This window comes from Caloenas nicobarica, chromosome 11 (assembly GCF_036013445.1).
Source record: "Caloenas nicobarica isolate bCalNic1 chromosome 11, bCalNic1.hap1, whole genome shotgun sequence".
NCBI classification, from domain to species: Eukaryota; Metazoa; Chordata; class Aves; order Columbiformes; family Columbidae; genus Caloenas; species Caloenas nicobarica.
The window spans coordinates 3,147,316-3,174,612 of record NC_088255.1 but is presented as its reverse complement, the minus strand read 5'-3'; the positions used below and the strand labels follow the sequence as shown (position 1 = coordinate 3,174,612).

General features: G+C 44.4%; 1 protein-coding gene across 7 annotated transcripts in view; it reads right to left on the bottom strand.

Annotated features, from left to right (window-relative positions):
* Nucleotides 1-4,964: 4,964 nt before the first annotated feature.
* The window catches only part of WNK2 (WNK lysine deficient protein kinase 2), a 114,474-nt gene continuing 92,141 nt past the window's right edge, over nt 4,965-27,297 (bottom strand). For 6 of the 7 annotated variants that reach the window (XM_065642981.1, XM_065642979.1, XM_065642984.1 and 3 more), the window contains exons 27-29: nt 24,656-24,700; nt 22,603-22,856; nt 4,965-6,157 (exon numbers count right to left, since the gene is read on the bottom strand). In XM_065642981.1, coding sequence (XP_065499053.1) covers nt 6,050-6,157; nt 22,603-22,856; nt 24,656-24,700 — 407 coding nt within the window. In that variant the 3' untranslated portion in view covers nt 4,965-6,049. The remainder of the gene's footprint in view (nt 6,158-22,602; nt 22,857-24,655; nt 24,701-27,297) is intronic. The other variant, XM_065642986.1, reaches the window with a different exon arrangement.

Here is a 27,297-nt window from a genome sequence, read left to right as displayed (position 1 = left end):
CCCCGGCACAGGGGCTCCAGCCATCCAGCCCGCACCCGTTATTAGCCGAGCCTGGACTCACCCGATAGCTTGCAAAGCAAAAAGTTTACCCAGAACTGCCTGGAAGACGGGTAATTAATTCATCCTCCTGCTAGAAATAGCGCTTGCGAGTGCAGATGAGGCACTCAGGTCAAAGAAGGTAACTAAAAAGCATCCCAGAGCTAAGAAAATAAATAAGTAAATGAAAACAATAAGAACCAAAGCACGCTGGAGAGCAAAGCTGACCCCAAGAGGGTCCTGCTTCTCACAGGCCGGCAGTGGGCCAGCCTACCTCTGAGCCGGGTCTAGTTGAGCTGGACCTGGGAAATCTGTTAATAGCATCAGTTCAAACTAAAATAGAGGATTTGGATTTTGCTTTCCCAGCATCTACATTTTCCCACTGAGGAATCACCCAGGCAGGTAATTGTTGAACAATTTTGCTTGTTTGCTTTTCTAATAAGAGATGTCAGAAAACAACAGAGAATAATGGAAAGAGCAGGAATAAAAGTCTCCAAGTATTTAACTCTACAAGATGTGCATCCCTTTACTCATCTCAGAAATATTTTCCCTTCTGCGTTGCTAATTACCATCTTTCTCACACATTTCTCAGCGATGACTGTTCACCAGGAAAAAAAGGAAATATATGGGAATACGTTCCCGGAATCCTGCTGCAAGAGCAAACGCAATGCCGCCTGTAATTTTTAGGTTGGTGGTTACTTCACACCAGCAAGAGCAAAAGCACCGGGATTGTCTCAACAAGACAGACGTGTCCGGAGAAGCGTGTCCTTCCCAGCCCCGCCACCTTCTCCCGTCCCCGCTCCCCCCAGCGCTGGAACTCAGCACCGAAAATGAAGGTTCGTTCTGCCACCAATAGGCAGGCGCAGCAACGCCCGGCCTCATCCGCTCCGATTTATGCTGGTTTTTCTTTAAACCGCTACACACTTGGATTTGAAAAGGACAACAGAAGCAGGTCACCCTCCGCAGCAGCCCCCAGATCGAGGTTTAATGCTGCGGAGCCCGCGCAGTCTCCGTGCCCACCCCGTTCAGACGCCCCCACCACCTCCACGCAGCAACCAGCGGATCCAAGTGCTCATGTGCAATTAGCAGCTATTTGAGAATTATTTTGCTTTGTTCAACGGTTTTAACTGACTCCCAATTTCCATGACTACGTTAACAGCCCCTGGAATCCCTGGTAAACATCTAACAGCCTCAAATATCTTAATGTGCCCCCAGCATCACATCAGCATCTCACCAAATTTATTCCTTCTTTTCCTTCCAGAAATTCTCCTTCTCAGCGCTAAAGCACTGAAGATAGAAAATAAAGCATTTAAACAGGCTCTTAAGTCTCAGAGAAACTGTACAAATCCAGAGGGCATTTGAAACCTTTTCAGTTTCCCCCCAGATCAGTAGCTACTGAAACACTTTGCTGCTTCAAAAGCCCCTGTTGCAGAAAACTAAGCTGTATTTTTAGCATTTGCAATTATTTCCTTTTATTGTCACAAATATACTTTTTTTGTCAAGTTAAAATATCTTTCTTCCCAAGTGCACAGCTGTTGTAATATAGTGGTTTTACTTATTGCTTCAACAGTAAGAACTCCCCCGCTCCAGGGGAAGAAAAAGGAAAGAAAAGGCAGAGTTCTTCCATAAACTTTAGTGCTGTTTGTAATAGCCCTTACCCAACAGAGCCCAAGCCACCCACGTTTTTCTCCATTTCCCTCGCCCTGTCCTCCACCAGCTGCCAAAGCCCCAGCACCCACATCTGTGTCTCCAGCGGAAAGTCAGGGATGCGACACGGGGACACAACCAGAGCCAGGCGGGCGCGGGCTCCTGTGGCCCCGGGACAGCCCTGCCAGGGGCTGCTGTGTCCCGTCTGCTCCGTCCTCTGACACCCCCCCGGAGATATTGATCCCATTGATCAGATCCCTCTCAGCTTCTGTTCTCCAGCTGAACAGCCCCAGCTCTCTCAGTGTCTCCTCATCACAAAGACGCTCCAGACCCCTCAGCATCTTTGTGTCCCTCCGCTGGACTCCCTCCAGTAATTCCTTGTCCTCCTTAAACTGGGGAGCCCAGAACTGGACCCAGTGCTGTGGATGTGGCCTCACCAGGGCAGAGTAAGGGGCAGGAACGACCTCCCTGACCTGCTGGTCACACTTTTCTTAATGCACCCCAGGTACTATTGGCCTTCTTGGCCACAAAGGCACATTGTTTGCTCATGGTCAACCTGTTGTGGACCAGAACCCCCAAGTGCTGAAGTTTAAGAAACTTCAGCCTGTTTCCTGAACTCCAGTTATTAATTCAGAAAAAAGTGCACAAAACATAAAGGGCAACTTCACTGCTCTGGCTCAGCTGAAGCTGAGCTGCTGGGGGAGGTGGCGCTGCAGCCACAGATTCACCTGCTTTTAGGGTAACACATTGCAGAGCAATTTAGGATTTATTGAGTGGATCAGAATTTGCATCACACAGAGACTTAAGATCTCACCTCTGCCCAGTGCCACGTTGGTGCCAGCATACTGCTCAGCGCATCCAGGCGGAGAGAAGCTACAGCTCAAGTCACTCTGTCCCCTAAACATTGCAGGAATGTTCTGGTACTTATTCTGTATTTAATAAGTAGATCTCTGAAAGATCTGACACATCAAGCTCATCGTTCTTCTGGATTCCTTGTCAGAGCTCAGAAGCTGTTCTCCAAGCATACCTGTGTGGTTCGGTTTGAGGACACCTCGGTTCTCCAGCCATTCAGCCCCCAAGCTGGGCTGGTGGGGGTCTGGGAGCCACCCTTTTGTCTCAGCTAAAATTTAGCAAAGCACCGAACCCAGCACATTTATAACCGAGCTCGTACAGCAGTGGGGCTGCCTGCGAGTGGGCTCGGAACAGCTTTACTAACCAGTTAGTCCGTAGGTAGCGTAGAAGGCTGAGGGGCAGCTGATAACTCAGACTGGTTTTCCCGCAGGATTACACACCGATTAACAGATCACAGAAAATCTTGACGCTGAGGCCCAGCTCCAAGGACATCCCCAAGGACAGTTTGAATATATAAAGATACCCCGTACCAAAAACCCCAAAAATCTTTACTGAAAATTATCTCAAGACTTCAGTTGCTTCACATCTGTATCTTGGGGATGGAAGAAATCGTGAGAACAACCTCTAGGAGCTGGTCTGCAATTTAGCTGAAAACAAGAAGGTTTTTATCTTAGTCTTGTACAACTCTCTCTAAACCTCATAACTATACAGTCAATAGCTAGGTTGCAATAAACTGTTTATTTTTTCCTTAAACACTTGGTTTATATTCAAAGTCATTTCAGAATAACCAGCCAACACCAAGGAGTCCCACTGCACTTGGGCAAACCAAATGTGCCAGATTGCTTTCATAGCACCCAGCACCCAAAGTGGAAGGGGATTTTTTTGTTTGACTTTTTTTTTTTTTTTAAGAGGTGTTTTTTTCAGGAGGTGGCACAGGCCTGTATGAACTGCATTGACTCACAGGTCACATATTTTTTGGGGATCAGCATTACTTGGAGACTTCCCGAGAGGCAGAGGAGCCTCCTGGGCTTCCCGTGAGCTTGAGCCAAGCAGCAAAGGCAAGGGCAGCGCTACAAAGGACGAGCTCCAGGGTGATGCTCTAAGTGACACTACTCAGGAACACTGCAACAGCTTCAGTACAGCGTTAATCATTTCAGGATGGCAAATATTAATATATATGAGGTGTTCAAGGAGATGGTGAGATTGCTGGCAGCTCTGAACAGACAAACGGAGCTGGAGATATTACCAGTGCCTTGAAATATTCAGGGATGCCATGAAGAGCCATAGTGTCAGCTCGGCATCACGTTGAGAGGAGAACAGTTGTTGTTGCTCTGCGAGGAAGGGAGAAACTCGAGGCAGCAGGTAGGGAGAAAAAGCACCAAAGCTCAGCTCTTCCTCCACAGAGGATCCACATCAGTGGTTCATACTGGGGGAGCTCAAGGACCCTGGGCACGGCTTATGGCTTTCATTTCAAACAGCAACACAAGGAGTAAATACATGAACTACACCCCAAAATAGAGCAGCCTTTTACAGAATAGATCATCTAAAGCTAGAGGTGGGGAGCAGCCACCGTCCAGGGTTTGCCACAGTTTCTGCTCCTGATCTTTCAGCCTGATACTAATCCTTACGTTTAATTGGAATATTAATAGATTATTTGCAAAATACTTATCTGGAGTGGGAGGCCCATTGGCTTCCCGCAGTCACAGCCAGGGCTGCGGCGGCGCCGAAGGTTCTGCAGGAGGAGTGAAGAGGGTCCAGCAACAGAAAAACTGACGGAGGCTGCTCTGAAGATGACCCAGACCCCAGGAAAGCCAGCAAGGGAGTTCCCTGGAGAAAGGAACCTTTTAAACTTCTAGGGAATAAAAATCTCAGGTGAGGGCACGGTGTTTTGTTGCCATGATCGCTGGAATAGCGACTCATCCCTGGAGAAGCACCTCAGGGCCGTGACCCGGCGCGCGGGACTGGTGGGCGAGGGAGGTGTACCCACAGCCAAAGGAAAGACGACAGCAACCAAAATAGAAAATGAGAGGTGGAGCGCGTGGTTGGACCCCGCATCTCCCACCCATTAAAAAGGGAAACAGATCTGGCTCCTCTTACAACTGGAAGAGGCCAAGGCAAGCAACAGTTTAGCGACAGCCTTTACCACCCATCCAGCCCCTGCTCTCATGCGGGAGATCAGTCCCTTTCCCGAGATGGGGATAGGACAGGTGGCACCTCAGAGGAGCACAAAGTTAACACAAATATATATAATTTTGGCCCTGGGCCTTCAAAACACTGAATTTGCAAAGTATTTTAGTGGTCCTTTGCTTCAGGGCTCTTGAGCTTCAGCAACAGATCTAAATCCACCTGCGCCCTCATCACCCTTGCTGATAGGCAAGAGAAGGTGGGGTGGAAAGGAAGTAGGGAACAACGGCATCAAAATAAGATTTATTATTTAGAACTGAGATCTGGAAGAGACAGACATGGCAGATAACAATGAAACAAATCGCCAGGCTCCAGCTGCAAGACAGGATGGCACTGAAAGGCTCAGGGGCAAACAAATTCCTATTTTTCCGGTATCAAAAACGAGAGTGAGAAGGTCAGAATGTTGTGGTCTGGAACTGTCTACAGGGGAAGCAAGTGAAGACCTTGGGTGCGTAGCACAGCGGCAGAGGGTCAGAAGAGTTTGGGGCCCAAATGTAATGGCAAGAGCAGCGGTCTGTCCTGCTCCTCAGGAACAGCACTAAAACCGTCTTTCTAAAAAAAATTCAGTAGTCCTTTGTAATAAATTATTACTAACGAGATTATTGCTACAAGCTACTTTGTACATCACCTCAGCCCAGGAGACAGCTGAAACCCATCATCAGTGAATCAAGTAAAAGAAATCTCCCACTATGTAATTTTAGCTTGTTGAAGGCACTTTAAAGTCTTTTAAAAATTGCTCCAATTACCGACTCGTCTGTAGAAGGATTTTAGTCTTGCATTTAAAATTAGAAGTGACTCGAGAACTGTATTTAACTCTGGCAAGAAAATGCAGCCGGTATATAAGAAAAAGAAAGAGGCAAAAAGGGAAGTGACAAGTACAAACTTACTCTCCGGTGAAGTCTCCGCAGGTTTCTTTACTTGATTTAAGCGCATTTAAAATAGAGTGTTATCTTTACAGAAGAATAGCGAGAAATTTAAATGAAATTGGAACTTATCTTCCTTGTACTAGAATCTGAATATGCGTGCCTAGCTTATCTTTTGGAAAATTATTTAAATTACAATTAATTGTGTGGAACAAAAAGTATTTGAAGGAGTGCCTCCTCCCCCCTCTTCTCCAGCCGCTGCTCACGGGAACCTGGCTCACAACAGAAGGGAACGATTTGGAACAAAATTCTTTTTCCCCCAAAATAATTTTCCTTTATTTTTTTTTTTTTTTTGCATAACATTTTTGTATTTCCAACTATAAATAAAAAAAAAAAATGATTAGAAAGAAGTTACAAAATTGCGTTGAATGGACCAGAACGGCACAGAATTTCTCACACATGATAAATCACTTCCCATCTTCCTCTTCCTCCTCCTTAGCCGCGGCGGGGCCTCGCGCTTGGCACCGTAGCTGAGGGGGCCACGTGTCAGTCGCTGACGATCTCATTTTCAGAATCTAAAAAAAAATAAAAAAATAAAATAATAATAAAAAAAAAAATCCACGCGTGGATTTCACATATAGGAAAACCCAGACAAAAGCCAAAAGGGTCGCACGAGATCGCGGAGCCAGAGCGCGCGGAAGGCGCTTTGCCAGCGGGGGCACGAACCGACACCTCTGTTCCCATACTGCTTGTGTCACACTGGAAGCTCAAACATCAATGTATTTATGTTGGTGGCGGAACCCAGGCAGCACGCTTCGCGGGCCACGGGGTGACACAAAAGGGCACAGAGATGCTGAGGGCTTGAAACGACAGCACCAGAGCAACGAGGGCACCGAGAGCACAGCACGAGGCCGAAGCAGCAGCAGCACGGAGTGCCCCCGCGTGTCCCTGGTACGTGCCCCACCGGCACACGTCGGCTGTGCTGGTGACACTCGGTGACGTGCACCAAAGCGCTTTGCTCTGTGGCACGGAAACATGCACGCCGTGACTGGATCTGCACGCATTTCTGGGTTTTATATAGCATACGGTTTGCTAGATGCTTTCAGAAAAAAACGCGGCGAGTCTTTCAGAACAGAGGGAACGCGAGGGATGTTGGGGACAACAGTGAATTCTGCAAACAGATGTCCTCTGTTTGGGCATCGCTCCTGGTGGCTCTCCACATTTCAGGCTTTGCTTTCATTAAACGTGGTCCCAACTTTCTCCCGTATCTCCTGCTCTCATAGGAAGAATTGCTTTTAAAAGGAAGAAAAAAAAAAAAAAATCATATATTGATTGTAATTCCTCTCTGAGCTTCTGAACATCTGTTCTGCAGACCCACTTGAATCCACCCTGTTCTCAATATCTGCTCGCTATTGATAGCCAGCATTCGGCACAGAAGTTCACCCAGGAAAGCAAAATAAGACAAAATTATCTCTCTCCAGGTAACAGGGAAAAGTCTTAAGAGGGCAGTGGGGCTGAGCCCTGGATACAGCGCAGGTCGCCGCCAAACCAAAACCAGAGCTCCGGGCGCCTAACTCTCCATACAAACCCATATCCCACGGGCAACCTCTTGGCTTCTTATTCTGAAGTCAGCCTGAACTTTCCAAAGACTGAAAGGGCAACAAGCACTGAAGAGATCGATGAAGGTGGTTATACTCAAAATTTTCTCTGTGCTGGGGAAAACTATGGGAAAAAGGCAGAGGTTGCACATCTGCTGACTAACAGTGAGAAAGATATTAGATATAGTCTATCTAGCCTGAGAAACAAGAACTTAATGCTGAGGAAGTTTTTACCTTATTTGCAGAGTAATTAAAAGCCAACACACACAAATACTTTTTTGGGGTATTTTATGTGAGACCTAAAGAACATCTGTTTGAGAAGGACTGGCAGCTGGTTATTTCTTCTTAAATTTCCTAGGTTTTTACAAGGTGTCAAAGCCCTGAACATCTCAGAAAAAACTATGACAGACACAAAACGTCCCCAGAAGAGTGGCTCGGGAGGCTCTCACATGCCCACGCTGCCACTTGAGGCTCCTCGAGAGCAACGGTGCCGTAGCTGCGCTCCGTGATGCCTCCACAATGAAAGGCAAAGTAGGGGGATTCGCTCATTTCTAAGGGAAAAAAGAAAATCCTAACTTCTCCTTCTGCCTTGTTAATGTGCAACTACAACAATGTGCTAAATATATGTGGCGAATCCATCCAGCCGCACGACATCAAAAGAAATTAATCCAAGCTTCCCCTGCTCACCAGACCTTGAAAAACCAAGAACTTGTCACAAGAATTTCACTGTTATAACACATCCTTTATCAAAATAACGGGTTGTCTTCTACGCATAGCTTCTCCACACTTATCAAGGAAAATCTGAAGCTTAATGAGGCTTTGCATGTAAGGCTGAAAGCTTGAATTGCACAGCCTCTAAACTTTTCATGTGAAAGTTATTTCAAGGGAAAAGTTTCATAGTCAAATGTAGCTCCAAGTGTTTATACAACAATCTTGATAGTAGACTACAAGTATCAGTCTGAAAAAAAAAAAAAAAAAAAGAGGCAGGAAGGACCACATAATTTACAAAACTTGCTGCCTATTGGTACAAGCTTGACATTTTATAATGAATCAGTTCTAAGTAATCTATTTACCAACACAGCTAAGGTCAGCATCGCAGCACATTCAAACCCCTCTGAGCAACAAATTCTTTCACAATGCAAATTTTGTAACCCGACAGCTCCTAAAATCCCTTTCATTATGCTGCACTTCTGGAGCTTATGTGCATTAATGAAAGAACCAGCGCGGTCAGGGCTGGAACATCACCTTCCTGCTGCTTCTGCAGGGACGCCTCCACAAACAGACCCACCTGCAGAAGCAAAGTATCACCTCAGTCAAGTCACTGACATTCAAGACACAAGTCCCTTCTGATGAATGGCTCATTTCAGAAATATATAGACAGGAAAATAATTGTATTTCCCAGGCGCATTGAGAAGAAACACCATGAGGATCAGCACAGTGACAGCTTGCCCAGATCCTCGACTGAAGCTCAGCCTATGTGCCAGCCAACCACAGCCCAACACCAAAGAAACACTCCTCAAGGATTCGATCCGTAATAAATAACCATAGTAAAACCATAATCACATACAATTTCTTGCTGTTTTATGAATCCAATCCCATGACAAGATATTCATCCGTGATAATACAGAGCACATGAGCTCCCTGCTCGTACACTCTGCAGAGACCTTGCCCACGTTCAGCATCCATCCACCCCTCCAGCACCGCCATCCTCCTCCACAGACATCACCAGAAACTGGGGACTGAGAAGGGCAGACGAGGAGCCAGAGAATGCAAGGAAACCTCACTAAGGTATTAGACACAGCCAGGAACTATTTTCATTTGAGACTTCTGTCTCCAAGCCAACACGTTCAACAGCATCCACTGAAAACTCAGGTGGGGGCTAGCAGGCAGCAAGGCAGAAGACCAGGTCGGTTTTTGCCATACTAGCCATGATCTGAGACGTGAATCTTGCTCAAAAAGACTTCCATCCTTTGCTTAGTTAAGGGGGGGGACAGGAAAAGCAATGCTGAGGTCAAATCATTTCAGAAGCGAGACTTCTGATTCTAACTCTCCAAAGCCAGTTTCCAAAGAACGTAGGACGGATGTTTTTCCTATTCAAACACGCATGAACTGAGCAATATGGACACAGACCCACCAAACTCTAAGTCCACAGGGCTTGTTTGGAAAAATTCTGAATGTTCTCAGAATTGAAAATCGTGCATTGAGACCATGAAAAGCAATGCTGGAAGGGAAAGAGCAACTACTGACAAAGCCAAGTTAAACTAATGACTGATTCAAAAGTATTAGTGATTTCTTCCCACAAATACCAAGTGGCAAAACCTGCAACTTGATTAAGTTCATTTCAGAAATGCTGCCGTTTAGCATGAGCGCGTCCTGTTCCCAAACAGGAATCTCTCTGTAGGAGCAAAGACACTGCCACTTTTAGCCCATTCGATCCGTCATCTCATCTTTGATACCAGCCAATGTCAAATATATCAGAGAAAAGTAAAGTTGTTAAACAGTAGACAGCAAAAAAGGAACACTTTGGAGATCGGTGTAAAGTAATAGTTAAGTAATATTTCCTCTTTAAAGTTGTAGAATGAAGACCGGAGTTAGACATGCAAAGAAACTGCATGGGACAACTTTACATCATTCTTTTTGAATGAAATGTGTGTCAGAGAGGTTGAATCAGAACTTGCGGAAGAGCCTTAAACCCTTGCAGTGTTCCTCCCTGCCACGTCCTGCTCCTCACGGCGCGTCCCCGCGGCAGCAGCTCTCCTCCCCGCGCAGCCCCGCTCCAAGCGAGTCGGGGATGCACTGGGAAAATGGGATGCGATTATGCATTTAGATGGCCCATCATGATGCACGGCAATCAGAAAAAACAAATTAATGGCACATGGGCAAACTTAATTTGGCATTTCTGAACTACTGGGCGTGTGACTTGGCAGCTTTCAATATTTGTATCGAGTTTCTATAACTTCTAAACCACTGAAAATCTCTGAACTCCCCCATGAAAGCTTGTATCTGAAGCTGAGGATCCATAGGGACTTCACACACGTGTCCTTGCAGAGCAGCTCTGAGAACACGGAGGTGGCAGAGCTATGGGACACGGCTCCTGGCCTGCAACCAGCAAGGCATCCCACCCGTGGGCCTGACCCCTGCTTGCTGCACAAAGCAACCGTCAGAGTCAGCAATAAAATCAGTTCAGTTCTGGGACCTGCAGGGAAGTGTCTTTTTGGGTAAAGACCCCCCACCTCCGATGGTGTAGCACAGACCCCTCAGGTCCCTCTTGGTTCTTTGCTCACCTTTTGCCCAAGAAGTTGTCCCATTTCTTTCATCTCATGTAATTTGCTTAATTGCCACTGAGGGTCAAAGCACCCTTTGACATGATCGAGGGTAACAAAACATAGCTTGCAGTTAATAGTCAGAAGAACTGAAGCCAAGACAGCTATCAGAAAATTAAAATTATGAGTACTGAAATGCAGACATCAACCTCTGAGCCATACTTTGACCCCAAACCAGCTGAAGACGCAATAGTTAGGAACACACCTGCTAGAAATTTGGCAGCTGCACCCAGCCCCACTCACACACCATGTCCCCCCCTGCCTGGGTGCACAGCACATGCAACGCAGTGCCAGCCCGGGGCTCCCCGCGAGCTGATCGCAGCCTTTCCAACGTACACGGCACATACAGCACAGCCACGTGGGTTGCATGCAGAGGAACAGAAGCACCCAACCTCTTCCTGCGCGTCCTTTCCTGAGTTCTCCTGCAGCCTGCGCCAACGACGGCGACCGCCAAAAGGCTGCTTGCATCGGGGCCAAATTTTACATCTTTGCTTCCTCACATTTAAATGATGCCAGGATCACGTTAAAAGGGCTTCCCTAGCACTTTTCTGTGTAGAAGAGACAAAGTTCACGTGCCTCTTTCACCACCTGCCAAACTCCAGCATCCTCCTGTGTACCACCAGCGACACTGAAGATACCATCTGCTCAAAGGAAGCACCTAACGCTCCACTCTGGTCAGCTTTGCAGCAGCACGACACCAGAATTACTGCAGTGGGCAGGGGATTTCAAGCAACATGACCTGCGAGGTGGCACTACGTGACTTCTGGAGCACCGTTTCGGTCCTACAGCTGCCAAGAGGTGGGATGTGTCATGGGCAGAACCCGAGAAACAGCGGAGGCATCACATCTGCTCCTTCTACACAAGTCAAGGGATAAGAGTCTGGAAAACAAATGCAGAGTTATCCGGAACAGCTGGGAATGGACACAATTCTACGCTTCAGAAAAACACTAGGTTTTTCACACGATTTTCAAGCACAAAATGTTTATTTTTTTCTTCTTTGTAATCTATACAATTTCTCAGGGTTTTTAGTGCCACTGACTTTGTCAGTATACAAGGGATGGACTATACAACAGGCAATAGCAACAAACTGTAAGATTCAGTGCAAGCTGAAGGGAAACTGGTGTGAGAACATATTTTCCATGTTTGCTCATGAAGCATACAGACATGAATCTAAAAAACCCAAACAAATTAAAGATACATGTTACAGAGAACAGAAATCTCTTACTACAGTAAGTATTTTGCTCAGGCAGAAGACTCTGCATAATTGTCTATAAAATTCAATTCTAACTGAATTGATGGAATAATATATTCAAAGGGTACAAACAAAATAATTTAGACAGATATAATGCTTAAAGTACAACTGAACTATACAATTCACAGCTTGGCTACACAAGACATCTCTGCCCTTCAGCAGACAGTATAAAATGTCATCGCAGTAGAGATACAGAGCAACGTGCCTTCAGACGGGACCGCACGGTTCGTGACCTGCGCTTTCCGAGGGAAAGGAGACTTACCAGCAGCAACCCAGCTTTAGTGGTTATCTTGTGCCTTTAGACTGAGAGGCGCAGGTGGAGACTCCATGCACAGTAAAGTGGGCAAAAGGCAACTTTCAAAGAGGAGAGAGGTGTCCATGCCACCTAGAGCACAAGCTTAATTAAAGCTTAAAAAAAAAAAATACATATATATAGATATAAAAACTCAAATTTTCAAATTAAAGGTGGTGAGACTCCAAAACTGAAGTATGAGATATGAAAAAGAATAGCTTCACATTTTTATTCCGTTTTAGTGCGAATACTGCTAGCGCGTCAGTGGCAAAACATCATTCGTAACCTCGGTGGCCAAAGCCAGAATACACACAAGTGCTGTACTTACACCGTTCTTACAGTCACCTGGAGACATGTTCTCCTACAATCAAGATTTCAGTTAGAGTTTTTACTTAGGAAACATGCATTAATTTGTAATTTAACTAAATTATAAAAGCCCAGTAGGAGAAAGAAAATGTAATTCAATTTGCTGCCGATACAGAAGAAAATAGTATTCGCCTGCCTGTTAGAGAAATAAGTTGCCGTCAACAACAACTTTACCAGAGAGTGGGGAAGAGAATGAATTGCACTGCCCGAAGCTATTACCTGTTCTTATATACAACTTACTTGGATCACTCTGTAAATGCTCCTATTTTAAAATGTGCATTTCACTACTCCTTGTACAAACACAAACAACATTTTTGACTGGCATCTCAAACAAACCTCACCTCACGATTATTATTATTTTTTAAAAGCTTGAAACATGAAAATTCAACCCAGGAATTAAAATAAAAGCATTTACAGCAGAATAAAACTGATGAAGAACGTCAACTGTAAACCTTCGATATCTTTGGAAATAAAAAGAACTTCAACTCACAAGCAGATTGTAAATAAAACACACCATTCAAATAATTTTACATCTCTTTTCAGCTGGAACTGAAAAGCTGAAATTCAAGGCACTGTACTCCTGCAGGGGATAGTACAATTTTTCTAGTCATCAATTCAAGTACGTCGACTTTAAGGATCGCAAGTGTAAAACATCAGAACACAACAAAATAAAGTGTCTTCAGCAATGAAATAGGAGCAAATTTCCCCAGAGCAGACAAGCTCTCTCTCGTGAAGCATCTCACAGTGACGGCGGGATGCAGCGCGCGCCCGTGTGCGCCAGCGGCGCGGTGCCCGCCTGGGCAGCACGGCCGGCGGCCGCGGGTCAAACGCTCCACGTGACGAGGCCGAACCCCCCGTTCCCCGCGGGAGGACGACCCGGCCGCATCGCTCGCGGGTTCGGGCCGGGCGGCCGGGCCACGGGCGGCTGCAGCGGCACCGGGTACAGCCCCAGGCAGGTTCTGCCGAGGGGCGAGAACCCCGGCACGCTCGCACCGCCGCCGAGGCCGGGCTGCGCGGCCGGCCCTGGCCACCGCAGCCCGTACACGGGCGCAGGGAAAACTCCTCCGTACCGAGAAAGAGGCATCACGTACGGTGTCACCGTGCCAGCGAGGGCAGGCCCTGGCACCGGCAGGGACGGTGACGCTCCAGGAGCTAATGCAGCGGACATGGGGCAAGACACTGGAACGACGCACTTTTTCCCCAATCCCGTTCTTACCAAATTAACCTATAAAAAGAAAAATACAAAAAGCGTCGCTGTTAAGCTGCTCTTTTCCCGCCTGGCCCAGGCAGCGCTGGTGTGTCCGTACTGGCATTGCTTCCCAGCCTCCCATCCCACCCCTGCCCCACGTTGGGCACCAACCGGGGCCGTTGGCCTGGGAAGCACAGGGGTGCCACGGTGGCTGTGGCACTTGGGGGCGGGTTTTCTTTTTGTTTTTTTAAAGACTAAAAAATGGGAAATTATTAGCAAAGATTGATATGGAGAGGAGGGAAAAGCTATGTGAATATAATCTCACTATTTAAAGAGGCAGGAAGCATCGCTGAACAGGTGAGAATTGAACGCCACAAAAAGCCATGAAAAACATCAGATGTCGAAAATAACCCACGTATCTTTTATGCTGGGTTTGTGCATAAGAGAAATTAAACTAAATACAGAATTTACCCAAATCTCGTATTCTTACGGCCAACCTGGTTTTAAAATTTCTAACGCATTTCTGTGAAAAGTTGTTTGTGCTGGGTTGTTGGCCTCACTGAACTGAGGGCAGGTGAAGAACAAAGATTTTTCACGGAGGTTAAATACCCAGCACTGGTGGTACCTGAGATCAGGTAAGGTAAACCAGCAAGGACACAGCGGGAGCTGCTCCTGCCACGGGGGCGCTGGAACCAATTCCAGCTATTTTTCTAAAATTCTATTAACATTTACTTCAATTATTCAGTTTTTGCACGCGAGGAGCAGAGGAAGAACTCCCCTTCCTAAATACGGGGAGGGCAGAGCTCCTCAGATTATACGCTCCATCATGCGCGATGCCACGGAAACCATTGTTATCCACAACGCTGCCTGCTCTCTCTGCAGATGGGGTTTGCAGTGTTACATTCTTAACTTAACAGAATTTACAACTCCCTCCTGTGGTTCCCACCAAGCCAGCACTTATTCATGGGACAAGAAAAAAAGGGTATTATTTGAGTCTGGGCATCTCGCATTAATTTGATATTTCACATTACATCAGTAAAATTGGTATGAAGGTGAAATTTCAGCAGAAAAAAATAATGAATATATGTATTAGACTGGGTGGAATTCTTACTCTATGCTTCTGATTTTAGTATCTCAATTAAAAATTGCAATGTCACTCTGGAATTTACTGCTTTGGGACATTTAACTATGCTCCATCAGAAAACTACAGAAATACTTCATATCTCCAGGTCTAATTTGAAACCTGACTCTGATGGTGAGCATCAAACTAAGAGAAATAACTGCTTCAGCATAATGAATTTAACATTGTTAATGTATGCAAATCCACCCAAACCAACAGTAGAAACCAAAGAACAATAAACAGAGAAACCGCGGACATTTTTAAGACCTGAAGACTTCTTTAAATTATTATTAGAATCTTGTTTTAACATCCTCAAAATGATGGTTTCCACCAAACTAGACAACTGTGGGTGGATGACAACAGATGCCTGTAAACATAGCTAACCAAAAGATATAATTTCTTATATGAGCAATAGATTATACAGTAGCATTGAAAATGTAAGGTGACATTTTAGCAAGTTGCCCTATTTTAAAAATTTAACTTGAAAAAGCTTATTTTCAGTCCTTTTAAAATACTGAGAAATCTGCCTCTACCCGATTTATGCTTCTTGACTTTTTCTGTTCTCAGCTAAATTACTCAGTAATTTAAGGCTGTGTATGTGCAACTGGGAATAAAATTATATCACGCTCCAAACCCAACCATTACACATACATACTAAAACCTGTTAATGTCATGACAAATGCACATTAGTGATTTAAGGTTGCTTCCTCTTCCTTCATTGCGTGCTTCAAGGGAGCAACACACACATGTGAAGAGGCAACAGGACACCAAGCTCTTGCACCTTCCCCTGGGTAGAAGCCTCTTGATCAAAACCATTTTTAAACCATCATCTTTTAACCAGCTGTGATGACTTAACACCAATGGAGGCTGAAACAACCTGTTTCTTCCTGCGCGCAGATGCCAACTGAAACGTTAAAATCAACATGGACCAGAAGAGTCCTCAAAACAGCCCAAGCAGCTATGGATTTCCCAGCTCAAGGAAAGCCATGAAACTACGAGTCACTCTGTTCATGCAAGTCAAAGCAAAGCAGGCGGACATTCACGCAGTGATGAACAAGGTATGTACCTCCACTGGGGTCAAAGTCACAGATGTAAACAGAACTAGCTCTGCATTTCAGGCCATCAGGCCGGTGTTTTAACGGAGGTACACCAAAGGAAGCCCTGAGACGCACGGCACGGCCAGGTGCCTTGTCAATGAAAAGGGTATTTCACCCTGAGCACAAGCACTACAGCTGCCGGGGGCTGGAGGTCCCAAGGGACGTTGTGAGCCCCGACGTTCTCCCATCACTCCTGAGCTGGCTGGTTCTGTGCCACAAGGACACATTTGTTATCTGTATCTGTTATTTCCTCTTAGCTATTACCATGTCATTTTCGCAAGTTTGTTCAAAAGGTGCCAGTTCTGGCACAGGCTGTCAATCCCAAAATGTGCGTTAAGTACAGCACAATATATCCCATAGCAGTGACAGGGCATCAGCTTCCAGCGCATCTCCTGGGCTGTGGTGTTCTACCCCCAGCTGGAAGCTATGGGTGCAAATTGATTCTTTGATTCTCAAGTTATTTCAGGAATTGAAAACAAGTGGTACAATATCAGACTCCTGTATCCAGCTCAAGCAACCAATGTTTAGAGATCACTGAAAACCGAAAGATCTTTATAGCCATAGCCTGCAGTCATACAGGACAAGCGTTTGTGGTTTATTTAAAATACTCTAATCCTCCTGCAGGACTGTAAAACCGAAGTGGTCTTTTTCCTTCTGAAGTCAACTTCAGATGATGCAACACTAGTAATTAAGAATGAGATTGATTATATGACTTGGCCAACTACGGAGGGCACGACTTCACTTTAATATTACGATACTAATTTACTTCTGTTTGTTCTGCTGCCTGTCTAGAGCCTTGTAAAGTCAGCTGCCTTGGCCTTAAGCAGGCTGATAAGGTAGACACAGTCTCAAACTGAATAAATTTAACAAATGCACTGCAAAATTTACATCTGTCACCACCGTGTATAAAGGTCTGTCTGCTAGACATATTTAACGGGGACTTTTTTGTATCCTATATTATATATGGGAAGGAAGTGAAATTCCCCCCCTCCTCTTTCCTTCTGCATCTCAGCCTCCTCTACAGCAGCAATATTCTTACTGATCGAACACCTAAGGCGGCATCTCTGGCTGCTGCCCTTGGATCCCACCCAGCCCCCTCCTCTCCTGCACTAATAAACCTCTGCCCTGGGGGGCTGGACAAGTCCCTGGGTTAAGAACCACCCCTCCCTCCTGCTTTCCCCAGCACCTCCCTTCTGCTGCCGACCTTGCCCTGACCACCATTTATTCCATTTCCCCCAATATACTCACACATATTCCTTTAGAAAACAAAAATAATATGTACAAAAGAAGAACATACACACTGGGTAAAGAAGTGGTTGGAGGGCTGGGCCCAAAGGGTTGTGGTGAACGGAGCCAAGTCCGGTTGGCAGCCGGTCACGAGTGGCGTCCCCAGGGCTCAGTACTGGGGCCGGTTCTGTTTAATCTCTTTATCAATGGCCTGGACAAGTGGTTTGAGTGCACCCTCAGTCAGTTTGGAGATGACACCAAATTGGGTGGGAGTGTTGATGTGCTGGAGGGTGGGAAGGCCATATAGAGGGATCTGGACCAGCTGGATCGATGGGCTGAGGCCAATTGTCTGAGGTTCAACAAGGCCAAGTGCCGGGTCCTGCACTTGGGTCACAACAACCCCATGAATGCTCCAGGCTCAGGAAGAGCAGCTGGAAAGTGCGGCAGAAAAGGAGCTGGGGGTGTTGGTGACAGGAGCTGAACGTGAGCCAGCGTGTGCCCAGGTGGCCAAGAGGCCACCAGCATCCTGGCTGGTACCAGCACTGGTGTGGCCAGCAGGCCCAGGGCAGTGACCATCCCTGTGCTGGGCACTGGGGAGGCCAAACCTCCAATCCTGGGGGCGGTTTTGGGCCCCTCACGCCAAGAAAGCCCTTGAGGTGCTGGAGCGAGTTGAGAGAAGGGAACGGAGCTGGGGAAGGGGCTGGAGCACAAGTGTGATGGGAGCGGCTGAGGGAGCTGGGGGTTCAGCCTGGAGAACAGGAGCTGAGGGGAGACCTTCTGATCTCTGACCTGCCTGAAAGGAGCTTGGAGCCAGGGGGGGTCGGGCGCTGCTCCCCAGGAACAAGCGCCAGGACCAGAGGAAATGGCCTCAAGTTGCGCCAGGGGAGGTTGAGGTTGGATCTGGGGAACAATTTCTTCCCCAAAGGGCTGTGGGGCATTGGAACAGGCTGCCCAGGGCAGTGCTGGAGTCACCATCCCTGGAGGAGTTGGACAGATGGAGATGAGGTTCTCAGGGACATGGGGTAGTGCCAGAGTTAGGTTACAGTTGGACTTTATGACCTTCCAACCAAAATGATTCTATGATTCTATAAAAACATACATAAAAATGGAACAAACCCCACTGGACAAAGGCTGTGGTAGTTCAGTTTACCAAGCAAGCTCTTAAGTGTGACTTTAGCAATATTCACAGCTACAGTACTGTGAAAGCATAGAGCTATGAGTTATGTTTGACTTATAAACATTACAAACATTTATGTTTTTACATTAGAACAGATGAAACCAGGAAATTCTGCTGTGAAAGCTGACCATAGCTATCACAACCCATTCTAAAAGTGCAGCATTTAGATTATTTTTCTTCCAGCTACGTTTTGATGGCTACGTTACTGGCATTACTGTTTTACTTCTGTATGGTCCAACTACCACTGAAACAAAGCAGAATCACAGGACAGGGTTAGAGCTGGCTGGCAAAACAAGCAGGGCAAGGATGCCCATACATCTTTTTTATTCACCTTTCTCCAGCTTGCTGAAAACCCAAAGTTATCAGGTGCTGCTAAAGATTTGTGCTTGTGCTTTTCCAGGTTCCTGGAAAGCTATTCTGACATTTTGACCGAGGAGACCATGTCGAATAGCTTCAAACACAGATTTATCTCATTTTTTTATTATTCTTCCAATCCAATAGAGACAGAAGACACAGCGAAAGGTGTTAATAGTCCTTCTGCTCCATTTTCACACATGGCCATCTCCGGAAACCTGCGTCCCCGGCAGCCGGCTCGCTCCGAGCAAGAGGTACCAAACGCACACAGATGTGCACCTACTGCTGATGGGGTCTGAGCCCCAGCACACGGCTCTGACACAGACCTGCACACTTCACACAAGCAGCCTTATTATGGGCTTGGAACATGTCTGCAGCTTTTGGGGGGTGTAATAGTTTTTCCTTTAAAACCTATGGAGCTACCTAACAGTATGAAGAATAGAAAACATTTTTGGTAAGCCCTTTGTTCCCAGGCATCTTCAAAATATTCAGTACTACCTACACACACGGCAGCTCATGTTCCTAGGTGTAATCCTTGGTTGCTGGTAACCACAATTACCTGTAAAAAAGGGTTATTTCATCATGTGTTTGACATGAAGGAGCACTAGAGAAATAACAATTATCAGGCAAGTTTGACTTCCAGTTCTTCCTAGTATCTCCTATCACAGTTCAAATTACTGGTGATGAGAATCCATGTGTATTTCCATGTTCAAATAAATTTGAAAAGGAACATTTCAGTGCTCCTATGACACAACTGGATGCCTGAAGGTTCCCCCACAAGCTTCTAATATGTATCAACCAGGACTTGGAGCTAAACTGACAGGTAACTTCCACAGAAACAAAGCAGAATTTAAAGTCTTCCTTTGCATCCCATTTTATTGCTTTCTACACTTCTGATCATAAAGAAGAAGAAAATAAACCCACTAACTTCATTAAACACACAACCAATTTCTCTTCCGATTTGATTTCCAACCTTAGAGTAGCCTTCACTTAGTTAAGAAAAGCTATCAATAACATACTGTATTCACACAGCCAACAATTTGCTGACAGCGGTAGAAGCATTTCAAGAAAAAAAAAAAAAAAAGATAACTCAGGAAAGTTAGTTCTCTGCTTCCAGGGTGAAAGAGAAGACTTGAAATCAGCCACACAACTACACTGCATATTAATAACAGTGGGTGGACAGTAAGATAAAGTAATACATTAAAAAAAAAAAAACAGCTCTACCCCTAACCAATAAGAATTTGTTGCAAGTTTCCTTTGGCCTAAAGGATCGAAAGGAAAAAAAAGAACAAAGTAGAAAGGGGCCACTTGATGCCTTCTTTGCCACACGTGGTACAGCAGAAGGCCAACACCTCAGGAGGATGCTCATCGCTACGTGGCCTCCGCGCCATGTACAAGAGCTCGTGCGGTGCCGGTTCCGGGGGACCTCTCACCAATGGAGCACCACGGTACCACTCACATCATGCCAACTCCTGTTTAAAAACTCTTCAAGGAGACGTCTTGCTGTCCAGCAACCTCCAGAGAAAATTTCAAAGTGAAGGTATGAATCCTGCGTCCCTCCTGCTCCTCATTTCCAAACATCGCATGGGACCAACAAGAGCTTCTCCTAAAACAAAACACCCAGTTTGAAGATGTGAGACAACCTGCCCTAACCACCTTCTGGCAATTTTTTCCAGTAAAAAACCAAAAGGCGGATAAGAATCACCACATTTCCAACCTAGCTATCCTTTATTTCCAACATTAAACCTTATTATTACTTTGTCTGATGGACTGGAAATCTGTTTAGTGCTCCTTATTCTTTTCTTACAAATGCATTTTTATATCTGACCAAAATATGATGAAAATATGGTGTTTTGGATGGACCAAAGTAGTACAGTCTGAGCTTTATGTTAGAAAGCTATTTTTTTCCATCCTTTGTGATCTCCCAAGTTCTTTTTGTCTTTTCAATACCATTTTAAAAGGTGGACTCAACGGTGATTCAGTGCAGGTACAACATTTCCCTATGTAACTCATTCTTCCCAGAACTGATGCGTTGGGACACTTGGCTGGCTGTTCAGACTAAGGGTCTTTTTACACAATTTCCTCCTCTTTTGCCTATTTTTCTCCCAACACCATGAAGCTCTCTCCTCCCTTAACTTCATTTTTCCCTTTAGGGGGAATTTCAAAAGGTACAATCAGCAGAATGACGCGCAACTCCCCAAACCGCCCTTGTAAAAGTGTTTTAAATCATATCCATTGCCCCATTTTCTATCACCTGCGGCATGCTGTGCCATCTTCATGGCCAAAATACTCTGACAACCACCATGCCAGGAAGATTTGCCACCTACCTTTGCAGGGCCCTACAAGGACTTTACACACAAAACCAAGCAACAAGGAATGTTGAGAAATGAAGAGCAGAGAATCCAATGCTCTCTGAGCTCTTGGTAAATGAAAATACTTCAATCGACCTTGTTAATTCCCTGGGAAAAAACTGCCATGTTCTAGAAAGAAAGAAGCTCACTAAAATCAGTGTACTAAGACTGTTCTTCTCACAGCAATATTCTGCCATCCTTGCAGGCTTTGAAACACAGACACCAAGACTGCAGAAGGTAAAATTAACCCTAAATTGGTGTTAATGGGTGATATTTAAATAAGCAAAATAACCACTCTCTTTTCCAGCATTCTAAGCGGGCAGAACACCCCCCATCAAATACCTCAAACTACTGCAGGTGTCTTGGGGAAAAGACATCGAGCTGCAGAAAGCACAGCACAAGACGGTAAGAAGTGATTCAACAGAACAAAATCTGTGCCATCGCCACCACTTTCCAGAAATCCTCACTTTGTACTTACTAGCACCTCCTTTGACTTATTTTGTGAGAATAGAGCCTATAAGTAGATGTCACTGTTACTCCAGAGCAGGTTTACACTGACTAAATCATCACTACATAGGATTATTTACTCTCTGCTTTTTGTTCACTTACGGCAACTATGAATTGACATAAAGTTGCTTAATAAATTTGCACAAATGCTTTTCCCTGTGAAGAGAAGATCCTACTAACTCTGAAGGCCGCAGGTACCAAAGCAGACGTGTAATTGTGGCTCCGGCACATCTCACCTCACAAACAGTAACTTTGGCTTTCTGTTCAAGTCCCATTACCTTGTTTGTAAGGGATTACAAAGCAGTCCCTCACTGGTTCTGCTTTTACTATTCCTTTGCTTTAAAATTATTTCTGTTCCTCTACTTTGGCTCAATTTCCAGTCTTCCAAAAAATATGAATGCAGCAAGAAGTACTAGTCAAAAGATCGTCCATCCATGCAAAGGAGGAAGAGCTCTGGAAACCCAGACCAGAGTGGGACAGAACTATAAGCCGGGATTCTGCCATCGGTTTTGTGCCTGCCTCCACGTCACCACTCAGCTGTGGAAACAAGCGCTGAACTCAGACACAAATGCCCATCACGATGTTTTTTCCTGCTACTGAAAATAAGTGGGAACGAAAGGAGGTGCTTCGAATTTCCATTTTCTTCCATTTTACTATCACAGAATTTCTGAAGGTGTATTTTCACGAGGCAAATAGCCTCTGTGATACCCAGTACAACACACAAAGGTCACAAACCCATCCAGCCGTTATCCCCCCGCGCAGTGCAGCGCTCGCTCCTGCTAAAACAAGTGCTCACTACCACCAAGTCACCAGCCCAGCCTAAGGAAGGTTAATATTAAACATCAAAACGAGCAAAACTTTTGGAATTGTGAAAGTTGAGCAACATATGGTTAATAGTGTGAGTATTGCTGTATATTGCTGTTAATAAGCAGTTTGCAATTTAAAAATATATACTTTATAGACATATATTGCAGCCCATATATCCCTCGTTATTATTCCAAAAGACAATTAAAAAAAATCTAGTTTAGTACTTAATGAAGAGACATGGACATTTATAGGAAGCATCTATCTGAAGTAATTTTAGTTTATGTCCTCCTCCAAATCTGGGTTCTGCAAAGGCTTTCAGACACATAGCAAAAGGTACGTTCTTCAAGGAGTGCCACTTACTCCACACGTCTCATTCTGTGTTTGCATGGGATTAGCCTTTGGCTCCATGTCTTGCCTTTTTTGGTTCTGCTTCAGTTGGTTTAACGAAGGTTTTGTCTGCGCAGCTCCAACAGTTTTGCTTGTCCACTGGTCAACCAGCTTGTGAAGATCGTCTGTGAACGTCCCTTTCTTGTTGTTACTGTTGTTGGCCTGAACCTGCAGGGTCGAGTGCGGGACGGGCTCAGGACACGTTACCAGACTGTTTGTCGAGGATCCTGGAAAACCACACACAGAGAAAGTTGAGGATGGCATCAGCGCTTCCCCACTGCTGCTCAAACAGTTTCTACCGCAATCAAACGGTGGCTTTGCTGACTTTTAACCCTCCCCCCCGTTTCTACAGAACAGCTTTGCTTAAAGAAATGGTCCAAGTCCAATGCGTTTGTATTTTCTATCACATTCCGTTACCTCAGCCAGTGGCTGTTGTGCCCACAACTTCCCTCCAGGTGAAACTAATGACTCAGAGAGAAGAAGCAAATGCAGACATAGAATCATTTTTGTTGGAAAAGACCCTTAAGATCATCGAGTCCAACCATAACCCAACTCTGGCACTAACCCACGTCTCTGAGAACCTCATCTCTGTGTCTGTTTGACCCCTCCAGGGATGGTGACTCCACCACTGCCCTGCGCAGCCTGTTCCAATGCCCCACAGCCCTTTGGGGAAGAAATTGTTCCCCAGATCCAACCTCAAACTCCCCTGGCGCAACTTGAGGCCATTTATTCTCGTTCTGAGTTGCAGAATCACAGAATGTTAGGGATTGGAAGGGACCTCAAAAGACTGACATCCTCAGGCTCACAGTCTCTCCAAAGGAGGCCACCACGAGAAAGTGGGAGGCAGGATGCATTACTTGCATTAAAAAAGGAACTTACTATTTATTTTACTTGCATAAGATTACTCTCCTCCTGGAAAAAACATAATTGTCATAGAGGTTACAAGAAGGTTGGCTGCTACACTTCAGAGATCCAGGAACCCCCAATCTCTCTCAATGCATTAGGACCATTATCTCTGCCATCTGCATATTTTTTGGGAAAAATACCCATCGGGACCATGAATGTAAAAGAAGAAAGAGGAGAGAGTAGGACGTAAGTGGTTGTTTGAGTTTTTGAGACAAAGTTAAAGAACTTTTGGTATAGACAAAAGTAGACAGGAAGAGTATTGACAGAGATTTAAAATTTTATATGTTCACTTATTCCTAAAAGAACTGGGAAAAAAAAGTCTGTCCTTTTTATGTGTTGCTAACTACAAGCCTGACACAACAAAATCAGTGTGGGGACGAGCAACCGAAGGTGCCTGAATTTGACCTAAACAGAAAATATAAAGCAACTTTTCAGCTAATATATTTGATATAGGTACAGATTTGAAATAAAGACCATCTCTCCAAGCAAAAAGTTCACAAAACTGCAGTAAAATTATTATATAAACAAACACGAACATTCAGTCTTCTTTTTTCTGTTAATCAGTTACCAGCCAATGAAACTGAGTAAACTAATTAGTTCTGTGGTTATATAAAAAACATTAATAACCTTTAAATGATCATGCATTCAACCTGCAACATGGCTTCTAAGTGAATATTGCTAATTTCCTTTTGCTTTACTTGGGGAAAGGGACTAGTGAGAAAAGTAAGTATTTTGACAGGAAAGCTCTTCAATTAGTGTTTGACATTTCATGCAGCTTGACAGCAACAAGATTGTTTTAAGCTATAAATTCCTCCAGCAGAGAACTGCAGTCATATAAAGGTGTGTATTTCAGAAAGACGAACACTGAATCGGGTTTTCTCGCCACAGCGTGCACGGTCTCACACACAAACACCACAAACCGGCTTGCAGCATGCGTGGTTCCCAAGACATCACGGCACATGCATTACTAGAAAAGTATCACAATTCATACAGCCTAATTTCATATCAGTATAAATGCATCAGCTCTATTTATTAAACAACTAGCTTTTAGTAAAAGATAAAAGCAAAAAACATCCCATGCCATGAAGGAAATACTGAGAAACAAAAACGGGATAGTTACTACTACTGTGATCTTTGCCTAGACATAGTCGTTTCAAGGTGGACCCTACAAGGTAAAACAATACAAGACATACAGAATTAGGTAAGACTAAACACAACAAACCTGACGGACAAGCTTCTGTATTTTTAAGCAATCAAAAAGTAGTTATTATGCAAGAAAGGACAGACAAAGTCAGCAGTTCAGGTGAGTAAAGGAAGTCTAAATAACTGGACAGCTCAAACCCTTCTTACTGTGCAGCCATTCAGAAGCTTTGAGAAATACAATAGCATGCCAAAAGCAAGGTCCCAGGACTTAAAGATGCATTTGTTTGGGTTTTGGTTTTGTTTTGATTTTGGTTTTTTTTCTCTTTTTCTTTTTCCCCAAATTGCTTTGGCTTCCTATTAGGAGGTTTTGGTTCCTACTCTATTTATGCAGGAAATGATGTCAATTCAGTTTGTGATAGGAGGCCAAAAATGCTTTCAGGAACAAGTCAAGCTAGTCTGGCTGCAAAGACAAACTGTAAAGCAACCCTAAAAGTCCTGTTTTACAAGTCCAAAAAGATACATTGTTCTGCAGGTCTGAGGCCAATCGTTTCCAAATACTTTATTAATAGGTTTTGTGTCTAAATGTGAGATTCTGAACTTCAATTGCAAATAACTGTGAATGAGTTTCCCTTATGCCTTGTCCAAGTGCAGAAAAACAATCCAGCAGGGTAGCTGAGTTTTCATTTAACCAAACTACATTTTTTTTTCATAATTATCTCATTCCATCCTTTGTCATGATTTTATATATTCTGTTGGATAGTCAGAGTGCCAGAAGTGTACCGAGAACCCTACTTGACTGTCAGATTTGCCAGACATAAGCACTGTTTCTATTTGAGTGCCAAATTTCCTGAAAGGTATTTTGGACTTGGTAAGAAGATCATTGTGGTATGGGAGGAGGTGAATGTCTGACATGGGGCATGGCAAATTTATTGTGAAGAAGCACTTAAAACATGAGCAAAACCAGAGAGTGGGGCAAAAAGCAAGGTACAGGATGGATGTGCTTTTTCTCTGCAGCAAACCGGTGTCAATATTTTATGTTACTGTGCCAGAAATGCAGCTTTAAAACTCGGAGACTGCAGGTCCAGGTTGACATAGGCTCTGAATGAGGCTTCATAGGAGAAAGGAGAGACATCAGTCAGAGACTGAGGAAGAGAAAGTACAGAAAAGAGGGAGGAAAAAAAGGGAGAAGAAATGTTTGTGTTTTGATATGAGCGGCATGAGGAGGAACAGAAGGATTGCTTTGAAAGATTTTCTTATTATTTCATATAGTCTAATGAGGTTTCTATTCCAGGAAAATCAGAAGGACATGACTACAGTGACATCTTATGCAAGTGCAACAGAGTTTAGTTTCTCATCTCAAAGCCTAGGTAACAAATGCAAATCACATTCACAACTCAATCTGTGGTTTATTTTTAATTTTTCCCCCAGATATACCTTACCTTGCCTAGCTCTCAAAGCTAGCTAGTAACTCCCGTTATGGAACCGTCAGTGGCAGTAATACTGGAATGCTATTTTCTTAACTATCCTGCAGCATTTCTGCATGTAGCAATTAGTACTATTTGGCACAATATGTATGCAAATGAAAAGCAACTGCCTGCGAAAAATAAAAGCAGGCAGCTGACTACAGTGCGTGCTCAAATACATGTAAAAATGTTTAATCACCAGCCCCTGTGCTTCCTGAAAACGGAGTCACAAGTGCATACGAACCTCGGGTGCCAAATCAAACCTGGGGCCCCTGTGCCTGTGGGGAAACGATGCCAGAGAGATTCATCAAATACCCAGGTGAGGGTGTTAAGGAAAATATTACAGAGGAGTTGATCACCAAAAAGAGCCGTTTCTCCCAAACGGTCTCACTCCAGCACGTTACTTGGGAGATGAGAAACGTTATTTAAGTGGTGATGCTGCCTGAAGCAGGGACTGATAATCATCGGTTGCAATTGGTTTTAAATTCAAACCCAATTTAAAATGCACTTGGTAAACCTAATTCACCAGATTAATTGTATTACTTCTAAAATCAAGGTGTTTAATAGCTGTACAGTTAAGGAGATGAATCATAATTAAGATTTAATCTAAGACTGCAGAAGTTCAGCAGAGTGTTTTACCTCCAATTCAGATTTCTTGTCTGAGAAATTAAGCAGCTGTTACATCATACAGGACAGAAAAAAAATCCACTGTCCCGTATTTGCACTCTAACAGCTGCCAAAAAGCTTGAAAGCTAAAATAAAATAGAAATGGCAATAAATTCTTAGACCATTTCCATAATCACATATGCATATACAGTAATATTAATTACTACAGACTTGACAAAAATTGCTTTACACAAGTCTAAGCCAATTGAAGCTTTTGAAAAACCCACTCACAATTGGCATAAACTCTTCCCTAAGATACTCCTGCAATTTAACCTAGGGAAGGAGCTCAGGCTAAAATTATGCTGAAGCCCATAAAAAAATAATAATAATAATTCCATTAAAAGTGCAAAGGAAAAGTTAATATTGGACACGGGGAACAGATCAAAAGCTGTTCTGGGACAACACTGTGAAGGTGTTCAAGTTTGATGGATGTTGTAACCAGGGCAAGATGTTTGGTAAAACTATCTTGAATACATCTGAACTTTCTTTT